The sequence below is a fragment of the Charadrius vociferus genome, unplaced genomic scaffold, assembly GCF_000708025.1.
Source record: "Charadrius vociferus isolate BGI_N301 unplaced genomic scaffold, ASM70802v2 scaffold341, whole genome shotgun sequence".
NCBI lineage: Eukaryota > Metazoa > Chordata > Aves > Charadriiformes > Charadriidae > Charadrius > Charadrius vociferus.
In genome coordinates this window covers 1,105,913-1,121,416 of record NW_009646847.1, presented here as the reverse complement: position 1 = coordinate 1,121,416, position 15,504 = coordinate 1,105,913, and the positions used below count along the sequence as shown (strand labels likewise).

The following is a 15,504-nucleotide window of genomic DNA, read 5'->3' as shown; positions in this document are numbered from 1 at the left end:
GATTCTATGCCAAATAAGCATGGGACCCAGGAACTTGCCTGTATATCACTATTTGGTTAGAGGATAGAAAAGCAGAGCTCAGGGGCAAAGCCCATTTTAAGGCCAGGAAAGTTTGTGGGGCAACACACAATCACACAGCTTTGGCACTGAAGGGAAGATGCATACTGTTCAAAACCTGTTCTGTTTAGACACTCTTCTGGCACTTAGAGCAAAGCATGCAAAAAGAAGGAAATTAAGTGAGCCCTATTAGGCCAACTAAATGAGAATCCACATAGCCAAAGATGACTGATGCCATCTTTCTGTGTTAGTTCTCATAAGTCTGCTAAACTGAAAAGGATGTTTATCTGTAGGACTCTGCAGTCATCTCATGAATACAGCTTTATAAATTGTTTCTCTAGCAGCAAAGAGAAGGAAGTTACTTTATTGAGGGAAGTAATCTGAGAGCAATTCTCACAGCCAACCTTCTAATGGAAATCAATTCTCAGTTCAGAAGAATCTACTTTTCTCTGTTTCAGGGGGACAAAATAGCACACAAGCAAGACATGCTTCTTGATGATCTTCTCAAATTTGAACACTCATACTGATAAAATAAATCTCTTCCTTTGCCTCAGGAAGCACACTGCCTACCCAAGCTATCAAGATCTCTTCCCTCCTGTCTACCAAAACACTACTCCAGTTCCACCTCAACTGTGATGTTTATGAAGAAATTCATGCAGGTCAAGAGTCATAATTAAACCCAAAGAAGAGGAACTAGAAAGCTGTTGATACAGTTTCATTAAAAAAGCTTTGATAAACTCAACTTGGAATAATTCCAAGAAATTGTTTCGCCCCCTTTCTCTTTGCAAGTCACTTAAGCCTACATTCACTCTCCCCTGAAAGCACTGTATATTGGAATCACAGACAGCACAAGAGCTGTCCTAACTTAGCACATAATGCGATTACTGCAGTAGGAAAAAAACCCAACTCTACTACACACTGTATTCTTGTGTGTTTCTGAAATCATACATTTATTCTAAAAAAAAAAAAAAAGTCATGCATTAGTTTACATATTTCTGACTGGCTGCCTTGGGTCACTACCATAAGTACACCTCCTCTGTATATTGTAGCATTTGTTATCTGTCAGCCTTTATAGCCATCTCCAACTTCATGATGAATAACTTTCTACAGAATTAAAAAGTTTTTTTAAGGAGTCACACATAAGAGAGGCAGTTTCACTTACCGTTGTTAAGACTCTCATAATTGTGTCGATGTGCCAGCGTTTGGAAGGAGCATATCTGAAAAAATTAAGGAAACATGTTAGAGCAGTAACTGCTAGCCTTCAACATGAGCAACAAGCCCATCGTTATCAGAACCTCTCCCCGTTCAGTTAATTCTTGGCCCACTGTTTCCTGAGTGGGAGACACCAACAAAACACACACACCCCCCAAACAAAACACCAGTCACTTCACATTCTTTGACTTTTTTGCGTTAATGCCGACATTGGAAAGCTGAATGAATATACAAGTCTGTATAATACAGCACACCCATACCTTGCATGTACCATACTTCAAAGTCAAGCTGCTGATTACAATGGCTCAACAGTAACAAGATCATCTCACTTGTACAACTAACCAGAGGGGATCTGTGTGTGTGGAGGGGAGGGCAGGGCCAGGATGTCAGCACAATACCTGTTCCAAAGTGCAGCAGAAATTAATGTACTAGACTGGTTTAGTGATAAGAGGACTATCCACATGGGACACACTAGTGTATGGTCTTCCTCAGAGTGGGTTAAAACTGACAAGCCACACAGAGATCAGCAAATGGAGAAGAGATGATCAACATACTATCTTTGGGGTGTGGAGGGGAGGAACAACACACAAAATGCTCATAAATCTGAGGATGTACAAAAAATTAATAGCAAGTAAATTGACCCCATACTTTTCAGCTGCAAGAAATATTCCAGATGCACAGTCTGCCTTGAACTCTGGTTCACAGGAATCTAGGAAATACAGCAACTCCTTCATCATTCCACGGACATTGTTCCCATTAACAAGAGCAAAACTCAGTTCCATTGCACGCCTGGGGCAAGAGACAGGAAACCAATAAAGTATCTTTAGCTAGTGAAGTAAAACAACAAAACAAGTCCAGATCCTCAAACACACCTACCTTTTAATTAAGAAGATAGCAATATTAATTAACCTCATGAGAACAGCCTTCCACATTAAATATACCAGTTTTTTCATTCATGGGCAGATAATAAATACCCATCCTCCAAAAAACTAAGCGGGAGTGGGGGTGTGGGATGTTCTAGAAACACCTATCCAGATGTCCTAAACGATAGAAATATCTTTCAGCAACCAGAGTCCCTCAGAGTTAAGGTCTGACTGCCCAAGTACTTGTAATCACATGCCGCTCATTTCTGATACACAGCCGCAATAAGTAACATGTGCTACAACACGCTTTCTCCGGCTTCAGGGATCCAGAAGATACCTGTTTTCATCTCCATGTATTAGAGACACAAATACAGTAGAGATTCAAAATATTACCTGATAAGCTTTATGGTATCCTGTAAGATAGACTATGTAAGATTTCTAGAACCCAAAATTACCCTGGCGCTTTTTTCAGAATCCATTCCTCCCCCTCAACAAGTTGACACCACAACATGACGGAGGACTGGCTCTTTGCTATTCCTTGTTGCATACATTGGGAGGTCAGAGGCCAGTCCTTAGTCCTACTTGAAGCTTCTGTAGTTGATTTCTAGCACAGCTCTCCTGTTCTTCTGACATTTTTTGCATGAAGACTACTATCTTCAAATGTGACTGATTTCTGTACAACGCTGGCAGTTAGTTATGTTAAAAGCCATTAAAACAGCCTCTCTAAACAACCCTGACTATTCTTTAAAATTGAGCATTTGGTGTAATGCCCAACGGAAACTTCCTCTTCGTACTAGCAGCAACTTTATTCTCTGCCTGTCACTGAGATAGCCTACTCGAAGACTCAAGAAAGATCCTCATAGCACATCAAAAGCTTCCTCCATTTCAGTTATCTTTGAAATCATCTGGACAGTTGCTGAACTATTTCATGCGTACAGTGATTTTGTACTGTTTGTTGTGCAACAGATTATGTTCAAAATTATGCCAAAAGGCCTAAAGTCTATTTTGTAATATATACTTTCTCCTAATAGATCAGACTTCAGTGTGTGTTTAACTCCAGCGATTTCCATTAAAGTCACAATGTTGAGATATCATCCTCTCATATATTTACTGGCAGCAAACCCATCAGCAGTCTCACTGATTCTGTCTTGCTCCAGTGTCAAGCTTGCCAACCTGCCACTATGTGGACAAAGCTATTTTTTCTGAACGATTAGTATTTTCCCCAATGTTCATGAAATATTAACAACTTGGACCAGGCACATTACTCAATCCATTGGTATTGGTCACAAGCTATTTGTTCTTAAGAATTTGAAAGCATCTAGACAGTACTGCTTCTCAACATCTCCCTAGTTATTATTGTAATAAGAAGGATCTCTACAGAATTGTGAACTGTAAATGTGTTATTTTACCTTTTACCCAACTAATACCCAGGGACCTAGAAAACATAGAATTGTTCAGAATTAGGGTGGAAATACATAACTAAATTGTTACCTTTTATCGTCTAGATCCGTGGCTGATTGAAGACCTTAACCATTATGAGAATTGTTTTCATCCCTTCAATCAGTTCCAAACTCCCTACACCTAACCCTACTGGGTTACAAGTTTCCTATGTTTATGTTTAACTTTTCAGTCACATTATAGCAGATATATCAATACTGCAGGTGCACAGAGGTGCTCTGCAATCTTAATATCAGGCCTTTATCTCAACACACATTGCTTACCTTCAATCATATTACACAGCTCATTTCCGTCAGGAAGTTCCTAATCATGTAGCTTGATCATACTAAGCAGACAGACAAAAAGACTTTAATTAAATGGCAGAGCCATTCTGAATTGTACTACATGGATGAAAGATGCGCTGCAATGGTTAAAAGATGATGACAACAGACCACACTTCAGATAACCAAACCCAGGTATTGTGTCTTTCCCTCAAATCCCAGCCCTTAAAACTTGCGACGTGGGGACTCTGACAGTCAATATATTGCTTCAATGAAGACAGTGCATTGTCAGCAGCACGAGTGTCAGCATGGCAACATCATGCTCTGCTGATGGATCACTCAAAGGCTTCATCCTCCAACAGCACTTAGACATGAAGCTCTATCATTTGTAGCATACCTATGTTTTCCTAGCAGGTACCAATAAAATGCCTTTGTTGCCTTCCATCCAAAACCTAGATGAGACTTTGCTATTCCACAACCTAACCTCATGCTGGTTCTGGCACCAAACAGCAACAGTAGCCTGACTTGCTCAGCATAAGATACAAATTTGTGTTTTGGGATAGACTGCAACTGTAAAAATAGATTACACGATACCTATTACATAACAGTTAAAACTAAGTTTCAAAAGCAAGACAGATCCAATTTCTTTCCTATTCTGTACATATTAAACTGAGCAGTGCTGTTAAAAATCTAGATCTGATTCAAAGATAGGCATTCTTCAAATTCATACCCATTCTGATGGGTATCTATGGTGTATCGAGTATGTTTGACAAGATGAAAAAAGAGAGATTGAGCAATTTTGAAAGTATAACTCCACAAGATACAACAAGGATGCAACTGTCCCCATCACTGATGTGTAATATGTTGCACTGAGCTCAGACCACTCATTACAGAAAGACTAACTATGAGGAAGAGAGTTCTGAAAGAAAGAGTAAGCAATCAACAGGCTGAAAGATGCAATTTAGAAGATTAAAAGCAGTATTCCATATAGGTAGGGCAAAAGTGAGATCAAACAATTCAAGAGTATCTATTAGTGTCTGACAGACACAGAAGAAAGTTACTACCATGAGTAGAAGGAACGTAACCGAAGTAATGAGAAGAAAGATGAAGAAGTTTAAACTGAGTATCAGAAAAAAAGTCTTCCTGTAGTGAGAAGCAGGGTTGCAAGCTCTCCCATTGCTCAGAGAAGTAGCAACATACTGCTATTTAAATGACAAATGAACACCAAGAATGCATAACAGGACATGGTTTGTAAGCAAATTATTTGAACAATCAAGTAAGTCTGTATCCTACCACTGCCTAATCAAATTTAATCTAGAATAAATTACTTGGATGGCTTAACACTGCTTCAAGACAACATGGCACTGCCTGTTCGTCTGTGAAAGAAAAGCAATATGGACCATATCAAGAGTATCTTTGATTAGGATAATACTTTATGGAGGGTCTCCATCTTGTTGTGAGCACACAATCTGATCTCCATTGAGAATCCATTTTGGAAAAAAATCAGGCAAACAGGAAAACCTTTTTTTTTCCCAATCCAAGATGCATAAAATGTAAAACCAGCTTCCTAAAGGAGGTGGTCGCACATCTTCATTACCTTCTTTGAAGTATGAACCGTACTACGCATCAATACTAGTCTGTCTCACTTACAGTTCCCCAGGATTATTGTTGTTTTCCCCTATGCCCTGCTCACTTTTCATAGGCTGTCAACCTCGAGAGTCACTGATATTTCAATTACCTTTTAATAGAGACATCCAAATCCTTCAGGCAGTCCACAATCGTGCTTCTATGCCGCTGTACTGCATTATGGTCTGTCTGCACAGTTTTCAACAATGACGTCAAAGCTACATATCTGGGATAAGGACATAACATTCAGTAATAAATAGTTGACAGCAGGCATTTAATTTCTATGCACAGACACTCACATCTCCCAAAACTTAGTCTTACTTTGCAACAGAACAGGGTTCTCTCGTACTCAGTAGCAAATGGAAATCTTCCAGGGGACTGCCTGGCCTATTTTCAAAGGTGAGTTACCATACTGAACTGTAATATGCCTAACAACATCCTGCTGCTCGGAACAAGCACCTGTCCCAATTACAGGGCTCGTGTCAGTTGTCCAGTCTTCCAAGATTTTGAAAAGACAAGGCAATTAAAGATTAGACCTCTACAGATCATGCAGTCAGACCAGCTTGAGTTGCAACTCCCAAGGTTTGAGTCTTCTACCTGTACCATGATTTGCAATCAAAATGCCGGGAGATAGGACTTCATTCCAGCAGTTGCAGCAATTCCATTTCCAGATTCATAGCGACCAAAGCACAACCAAACTTCCTTGTTGACAACAGCACACAATCAGAAAAAAACACAGTTTTTGCCTAATTTGTCAGATCTCCTATGACAACTCTGATTTGATTATCACCACTGACCAGTTGGGAAAAGACAGGAGATTCCCAGCTTACCGGAAAAAAACCACTTGACTAGACTACGAAATCACATGTTAAGAATTAGATCATAGACCCAGACTCATCAACTAAGGGTAGGGCTACAGTTAAGATTTTCACAGAGAAAAGAATGCACCAAGAGGGAAGAAAGCAAGCCAGACAGTCATACTAAGCCCAACAACAGTACTTCCCAACATGGTCTCCTGGAAAGCTCTACTTCAGCATAATCTTTGTGTAATTGCTTCTCACACATTTTAAACTGGATGTTGCTGAAACACAACTTACCTTATATTTTTGTCGTTGTTTAATAGGAAACGGCCTAGGATGTTAATGGCTAACACCTGCAGAAAGAGTTAGGGAAGGTCAGTGATCAAAAAAGGCTGCTGGTCATCTTCATTGTTTCAAGACGACTTTAAAGGCAACATGTCAAAGCTACCATTGTGGTTCTTAGCCAAAAGCATAACATGAAGAACTCTAGAAGCTGACTAAGCAGAGAAAAAGCTAAAGACAAACACAGCACAAGCTCCCTCCTGCACCCAAGGGAACAGAGTCTGCAGGAAGTTTTGGGGTTTTATTTTTGCTATTAAAAAACAAAACAAAATATCACCACTTTCTGAAGGGGCTACAATCTTATCTAGCCCCAACTGCAGAGCTATGCTTGGGTGAAACAACTGCTTCATGTCCTCTACACAAATTACTCTGATATAAGCCTAGAAAATAAAAGGGGCTGCAGCAAAGGCAACTTACTCTCAGTCCACTCTCAGATTTTATGTCCATAATAGTCAGCACAGTTTCATAGAGAATGGCATTTCCCACGTTTTTACTTGTTTCTGTATTAGTGGCAACCTAGAGAAAAGAAACAAAATAAGGGACTCCAATGCATTCAAAACAGATCCCTTTTGTGCTGTTCTGCAGAACAGGCAATGAAACTACCCAATCGCTAGCCAACAAGCATTACACCTATAAACATGTGCCTCTTGCAGCAAAATTCACTCCAGCATAGCAAGCAGCTTTATCCTCACCACTGCTGCTGAATCCAATTTAAGAAACCAAAAGAGAAAGTTTAAGCTGCTCATCAATTTTGCAGACCTCACCTGTGCAAGTATATCATTCATTGCTTCACTAGAATCATCATCATTTCGCCCTAAAATTCTTAGCAACCGCAGGATTCGTACCTATTGACAAAATAAAGCAAAGAAAATCTTATTGGATGGCAGCGTTTTACATGGGCACCATGAAATGCCCAGTACACTTCCTGAGGAGTGGCAAAGAAGCAAAACAAGCTGCTGATTTCCATTCCTAAGCAAAACGCTTATCCTTAATAAGAACTTTACCAACAAGAACAGGCTTACGCTGTGGTCATTTTGTTCCCACTAGCCACAACTGTTAAGAGTACCCCCACTACCCTCTAGGCTCAGCCCTGCAAGAGCAACACATGTTGCTGCCGCTGCCTCTCTCTTTTGTCACACTTTCACATACTATGATAACTACTACAACTGCTGTTTAAACTAAGGCAGGTGTCCTTCACTGAGGTAGGTGAAGAGCATTTACACAATCAGCTCTAACAAAGACACAAAATCTTAAAATCGACACAGCTGCCCTGAGGTAACCACTTCATCATACCCAAGTCTCAAAAAACACAGCACCAGAATTAAAGGTATCAATCACTGCTTGCATCAGTTCTTACCTGCAAAAAGGGGTCACTGATCCCAGACACATCATGCTCTGGTGAATATCCAGACATGATAAGGTTCTTCAGAATACGAACTAATTGGGGAACAAGCTGTGAAGAAGAGAGTTGTCCTGTTAAGGTGTTGTTCCTTCCCCCTGCCAGCTTTGAAGTACAGGTCCAAGAACAAATCTTGTATTTGAAAGCAAGTCAGTCTATGGATTCTTCCACAAAGTTCAACCTGTACACCTAGAGCTGATGTTATATGAATACCTACAGCTTAGCTAGGGCACAACCAGAAACAGGTAAGCTGAGGCCTGAGCAGCATATTGTATCTTTAAAGTACTAAATCTACCAGAGCTTGGCAGTTGAGACCCAAGAGGAAACACCGCCTTAAATTCCTCTCTTCGTGAAAAGGGGATGTGCTGGGACTATTAAAGTGGTATAATTCCAGGACTTTGCTTGGGGTCTTTACATTAGCTCCTGACTAATTTTTAGCATACATCTCCATGGAAGCATCAGGCATAGCCAAGAGTTTTGATCTTTTCAAGTATTGTACTGCTATGATTAGAGTAAATTATTAAGAATTCCTTCAAGTTTTGATACTGCCTCTAGAAAGAAAAGCTTTGTGATCTGCTTCCTCTCCAAGAGTTTCCAAGTAGGGCAGAGAATGGTTTTCCCTCCAGAGTCTTCCCCCAGGGCTCTACTGTTAGACTACTTCTTCCCCATGAGTAGCTTCAGGGTCTATTCTCCTCCTCTTCACCCCAAACTTCTCGGCAAGAGCAGCAACACTACACTGACCAAATTCTTTGCTTCACTACTGTCAGAAGGGCTCTGCGTAACAACAGAGAAACTGATGGAAGCACGGCTACTATGCCAGATTTGGGAGCACAAGATCATATCAACTTACGCTGTTGATATTTTAAAGTTTCTTTCCAACCGTGCAGGCTAAAAAACTTTCAGAAGTACTTCAGATTCCTCAGATGTTGATGGCACTGGTCTCCCAGTAGACATATACCCATAGGAATAAGTTAGCTTTCAAAAGTTGTACACAGCTTTTAAGAAATGCTACCTATTTGCAAACATTTGGTTCAACTCCCTCCATCTTAGGCACCTCTAGTGATGCACTTCATCTGTCAGTGCAACTCTGAGGAACCAGGATAGAATTTCTCTGTAGCATCTCACAGATGCCAAGCAAGTAATCAATTTAGGGCAGAATATGGCAAATAAGCCAATTGTTAAAGCAGTCAAGCTATAAGAGTTCACTATCTCCAAAAACCTTCATAGCAGCTATGAGTAACAAGTCTCAGGAATGAAACGGAAGCTCATTTCCAACACATCCTATGAAAAATCTTAAGGCTGAAAGACAGAAACTGGACTAATTGTCATTGAACTGTAAGAGAAAAATCACACCTGGTGCATGCCATGGAGATGTAGCTCTCTACAAGCTTTATTTCTTTCACAGAAAGTTTTTTCTATCCCTCTCAGTGCTGGTATTATTAAAATAATCCGGACACTGGCTGAAGATGAGGTGACAAACTAGACAGAAGTGTTACGGTGGGTGAACTAAGTGGACTTTTCATTCCTGAAGCACGGCTAGCACCAGGACAGCATCATTCTTTCAACTCCATGCATGAAAATTACAGTTTATCAAAATGTTCTCTACAAAACCCTTCCCAATGATTCACTCTTAACAATTTTTCCCGTCCTTGAGATAGGCTGCACCTGCATTCATGTACACCTACTATGAGTCAGGGATTGAATTCATACTATATTTTTACCCAATCAGAGATTGCTTATAGTAAGGGTGACACTTCTGACATCAAGATGGTGCTTCAGATTAGGAACAGACAGGAGCAGAAGGTGCCAAAACCACAATGTGACTTATAGAGCACAACAGCTGCATGTGGACATACAAAATGGGCAATGTTTTCTGGACTAAAGTCTTGTACATTCGTAGTACAGTACAAGAAGAAAACCAGCTGAGTTTCCCCATCATCTCTCTTTATTCCTACCTTCGCTCTTAAGGAATTACGTACTCCTCTGATAACGGGCATTTCATAAAACACACAAAAGGAACCATGAATTTCCCATTATCTGCCTTAAAGAGGAAACCAAAGGATGCTGCAACATCTTTCTTCAAGACAGAGTAACAGACAAGTGGAGTGACCTGCTGGAGCATTCCTGGAACCCTGATTAACATTTTCTTTGCCTTCTAACATGCAGGAGTTATCAGGACTGGAGACGGGACAAACAAAGGGAAACATTACAGCCATGGAGATCGGTTGAGGGCCACCCCCCCAATCTTCTGTAGTCAAATTACACCCATGAAAAATAGCAACAATGCAGCTGTGCTCAGTAGCTCTTTGCAGCACAGTAAGCCCACTTACTGGCAGATAAGTAACTGTCTCTTCTGCTCCCTTTTGCCAATCACCCAAAGTTACCCCATGATTCAGGCAAATCACAAAGCCCAGTTTGTCATAAGAAGAAAGCCCAGGGCTACAGTTTACATAGGTACAAAAAAATCCTCCCTAAAGTACTCCTCAAATGAGGAGGAGCTTGAGGAAAGCAGGCTCATGTTTGGAGAAGGCCACAACTGAGTTTCAGGGCTGCCATGGGTACAGAGGTTTAGTGACAAGAAAAGACCAGCGCACAAAAGGCATTAGACAAGTACAATTGATCTAAGCATGTGGCATCAATCACAAGTGTGGCATTAAAAGGCACTGCTTCACAACAGACAAACATCGACAGATTCAATGCAAGCATGCACCAACTAGAAGAATTAACTCTTACCTTTTCATTCTAACACACAGCAGGATTCCAAACAGACAAGAGGGACAAAACAGACGAAGCAAGCATTAGGGAGAGATCAATGTTATACCATTCACAGCATAAACAACTACAAGAAATAGCTAGAAAAGAACGTACCTAGTCCGTAAATTTTGTGGACTCAGCATTTTGGTCTTTTCCCATGACTATCACCTTAACTTAGCAATTAGTAGCAGGGATGGCTACCTTCAAGATGACCCTAGTCCCACTTTCATTCCTGCTCTGACATATACAATCAGGACAAGGGAAGAGGCATGCCAAAATGCTAAGGTGCATCAAAGGATGTACTGTTTGAAATCCCTAATGATATAGACAAGCCAAGGAAAAACAGTAAACTGGGCATGCAAATAAATAAGCATCTGTAAGACTTTCAGAGAAGCAAACAGCCAGTTCTGCTTTACCAGCTTTGTTCAATTTCTCCTTCTTTGACCAAGAAGTCAGAATGACATAATCTATGAAATTTTCAGATGCCCTTGTATTGGTAATCTTTCATATGGCACTAATATTGCACAGCAAAGTATAGCAAACAGCATAAGGAAGTCTATGCTGGGGGAGGGTGAGGGGAGAAGCAAATATTCCTAACCAGAGGAGGAACTTGCGCTCTCAAACCCTTAAGTTAAAATGGAAAATGATGTAATATAGCATGCAGCAGGGATGAAGTATCTATAGAACCAGAACTTCCATTGGTGTTTTTGACCTGAGTTTATGAAATTGTGTGGCTGTGGTTAAAACGTTCAGGTGTTGGTATAAGCCTCTGTTTTTCATGTTTGCCTCTTTATGTTTAATAGATTTGTGATGCCTGTGTCACTATTCGATTAGCTACAAAGACTGGGGAAAACCCTAAGAGAACATCAAAGAGGACACTTTAAATGTAATTTAAGGATGAGTTTAACACTGAACAGTCTTAAGACTGATGTTTTGTAACTTACCCACTTAATGAAGGGTATCTGGGCTAGATACACACAAAAATCCCAAATTTAATGATTTTTTTTTTTTTAAACAATTTTGCTAACAAGCAGACAGTATCATTAAGTTCTTCACCCAAAGAGTTTTAAGGATTTTATTAAAAGACGTGCACACTGCTTTCGCTAGGGAGACTAAGAATAAAAACACCAAAAACACCACAACCCAACAAACCCATGAATATTAACTCTGCAATATCATCAGTTCACACTTACCTTTCTAAAGTGTGCAAGCATGTCCGGGCTTCTCTCACACATTTCTGTGAGGAGGACAACTGATGTGTGAAGGACACCTAAAGGTCGGGGGGGGAAGAAAAAAGTATCTACATTTAACATCATTTCATTGGCTCCAGACATGTGACAAAGATCATAAGGAAACAACAGGAAATGATTAAGAAATATTCTTCATGAATCCAACATATCTACCCCAAAATATATTTGCACTTGCAGCTGTGCCCAAAGGAAAGCAGAGAGCAATAAGCTCATGTCTTAAAGCAGCAACTAAGGGCCAAAGGAGGACAGAAATTGGACTTTGTCTGCAGAAAGCTGCACACTAAATATACATTCAGATGGCAACTGACACAGTTGGACTAGATGATCTTTAAGGTCCCTTCCAACCCAAACCATTCTATGTTTCTATACAAACATAGTACTCTAGAAGGACAACGTGTTAATTGCATTGTTGGTGTTGGGTTCCTCACACTTCCTGATTTTCTCTTCTGATTTGGGTACTGTAGCGAACCTTATGTGACCTGAATTGAGCCTTCCTCAGAAGGTCTCAGAACTCAGTCTAGAGAAAGACTACAGTAGACTGCTTGGTCAAGTCAGGGTCTGCGCATTGGCAGCCAGCTGCTGTGTGCGCTGCCTTAACGAAACCCACTCAACATGTCCCTGAAAATAGTTAGAAAAGGCATGTGATTTACAAACCATTTAACTAGATGGCAATGCTAGACAACTTGTTAGCGAGTTATAACCTTGTAAAGCATGAAACTTCAACAACAAGCGTTATTTTACATCTGCATTCAGCTGTAACATAGCAATCCTTCTCAGATGCTAACTTTTTCAGTTACTCATTTTCTGTAGCTGTTAAAAATGTGCTGGAGAGCTCCCGACTCAGAGACTAGAAGCCTGCTTAATAAGCAACGATTTCTGCAGGGATGATGACATTTATATTCCACAAGCTATGCAGCTGTCTGACCTATTGCAGGTTCTATCCAAAATCTGTTTTGAAGTACATAAATATCTATCTATAAAGCTTGTGTCGCAGCTGTCTTAACACTGACACTGCTTACTTATCACTGAGATCTCCCAAGAGGCTGCTAAAAGGGTTTCATATATATTCTGCTTTAGAGAAAGCTCAACACAAAGCCCACAGCTAAGACCGTTGGAAAGGAGATATTGATTTTTAAGGAGGAGGAAAGCAGAAAGGATGATCCGGTTCCTGAATTCAAGTGAACTCAGACTCAATGCTCTTCTTGGCCAAGGCTCCAAGAGAAGCATTCCCATCTTTAAAAAGGGAATATAGGGAACAGAACAGCTCTCAGCTTTTCAGAGTTGCATAAAACAGAGGATTTCATGCTACCAAGTTGGATCACATAGACATCATTTACTGACAAGGAGTCTGACAGACCATTGCCTATTTGAAGCAGTGCCTGGTCTAAATGTTCTGATCATCATGTTTTAAATCAAGGTAAACGAGCTGCACACACACAAACCACATTCCACATGCAAACTGCCCTGTATCTCACAAGTTTACAATACATGCAAGAAAAAAAAAAAAACCCAAAAAACAATAGGTTCTCAGGAAGCTACTGTGACCCATAAGCACTGTCACACTTACAACTACACTGTCTTGAGACAGAACTTCTCCCTGTAATGGGTTTTCAGCACTGCAAACATCTACTGTAGAACTCCTAGCACATCCACGTATTTTCTTAAGGCATATGCTTATTGCAGATATGGCACAGGACTAAGACTTTGGGAAGTGAGCACTAGGCTTCATACAAATTAGTCAAGGTGTTAATATTAGTATTTCTCTTTAAATAGTCTTCTAGAAGCAGTTGTGCAAGAAAGTGCATTAAAACAGAATAATCTCACAAAGGACCACTAAAGAGAGAATCTGTTTTCTGATGTAGTTCTGATGAAAAACAGCACTGAAGAAAGACTCTTTCCTGACAGTGATGTAGGTATCTCAGTCCTGGGAACGCTTGCTAAACCGATGCCAGAGAATCTTACAGTGCTATGCTAAGAAGAGATACAAAAAAAACCCCAACCAAACCTAAAAAGTGCACTTTAGAGGCTTTTTAGGCAGTATATTGCATGAAAATCAGACCCTCCCATTCCACCCACTCTGAAGTGCATAAAAAAAACTGTAAGAGAGTTCCTTTTGTCACCTACGCCATGTAAAAGTTCTGCTGACTAGCAGTCATACACATTCCTTCCTTCTGAATGACATTTGCTTTCACTGCATAGAAATGGGACGAAAAATACAAATACACCTCAATAGTTCCTTCCAAACAAAAGGCTTAGGTAGCAAGTGCACCACCCCATAAAGAATACCATAGCCTTGCTAAGTAGAGTCTTGGATATTACCATGGTTCTTCTCATTCAGCAAGTTTTTGGTGGCTGGCAGGAACATCTCCATGAGTTCAGGCACCTTTCTAATGACATGAACAGCACACAATGCTGCCTGTATAGGAAAAACAGCTCTGTTAGTACATACTGTTATGACAACAACACACGTTTTGAGAACATCTAGTATAGTGGAAATTATCACAAATTTCATGATATACAAATGCCTGGAGAGTTTATGGTACATTTTTCCATCTCACTACTACAAGTGACACTAAACAGCATCACAAAGAAGAGTTAGGTAAAAGCGGGGGGGGGGGGGGGGAAGGCACTAAGCTACAGTAACACTCTCATTAGCAATGGTTCATTTTTGCATTATTCACTTCAGAAGTGATATTAACTGCAAAGCAGCTCTGCCTTTAACAGGGCTACTTCAGTCTGTCTTACTGTTGCCAGGGAGGGGATAATGCATTGGAAGCAAATAATGAAATTTTAGGTCAAATTTATGGCTCATTTTTTTTCCCCTGAATATCATCTCCTTCTCCACAAAATAACTTCCTCCTGGAGGTGATGGGTCCTATGAAAAACAAAAGTATACTGCAAAAAAAAATGCCTACTTCTTCTAGGGTGCAGATGCAACAGGAGACACTATTCTTTGCAGCTGCTTGAGAATCAAGCGCACTGAAGGCCTCTTCCCAGAACACAGCAATACCTCTTAGCATTGCTTTCTCTCCAGTCTCTCTCTAGATCCAGCACCAGACTAAAGTAACAATGCATCTCTTCCTAAATCTTACTGCACCCCACCCTCCCCAAGAATTAACAATTAAATAAATTTAAAAGAACAAGTGTGACTACACTTAACAGATGCTATGGCACACTTGCTATGGAAACAATACAATTTATAATTTTTGTTTGCCTGTTTCAAGCCCTTAACCTTTCTACCTCACGTACTACTGTCATCATTATCAACAGAAGAGATCAAACAGGTTGAAATCTTCAGATATCAGCCTCCGCTGCTCATAGTCAAAGTTTCTCTGGACTTATCTGAGAAGATACAGAAATGAAACTGGTGACTAGAAGTTTGGGGTTAATGTCTGAGTGGGAAGGTGTCCACATCACCATCAATAACCTTAAGGTAGAGAGTATCAAAACAGAAACGACTGCCTCACCTTTTGGAGGCTTGTC

At 40.3% G+C, this 15,504-nt stretch overlaps 1 protein-coding gene across 2 annotated transcripts in view; it reads right to left on the bottom strand.

Annotated features, from left to right (window-relative positions):
• The window catches only part of AP1G1 (adaptor-related protein complex 1, gamma 1 subunit), a 33,625-nt gene that overhangs the window by 10,849 nt on the left and 7,272 nt on the right, over positions 1-15,504 (bottom strand). Inside the window, exons 4-13 of one of the 2 annotated variants that reach the window (XM_009894048.1) lie at positions 14,341-14,437; positions 11,965-12,041; positions 10,751-10,759; positions 7,976-8,071; positions 7,383-7,463; positions 7,036-7,134; positions 6,574-6,629; positions 5,589-5,702; positions 1,918-2,058; positions 1,220-1,274 (exon numbers count right to left, since the gene is read on the bottom strand). In XM_009894048.1, coding sequence (XP_009892350.1) covers positions 1,220-1,274; positions 1,918-2,058; positions 5,589-5,702; positions 6,574-6,629; positions 7,036-7,134; positions 7,383-7,463; positions 7,976-8,071; positions 10,751-10,759; positions 11,965-12,041; positions 14,341-14,437 — 825 coding nt within the window. The remainder of the gene's footprint in view (positions 1-1,219; positions 1,275-1,917; positions 2,059-5,588; positions 5,703-6,573; positions 6,630-7,035; positions 7,135-7,382; positions 7,464-7,975; positions 8,072-10,750; positions 10,760-11,964; positions 12,042-14,340; positions 14,438-15,504) is intronic. The other variant, XM_009894049.1, reaches the window with a different exon arrangement.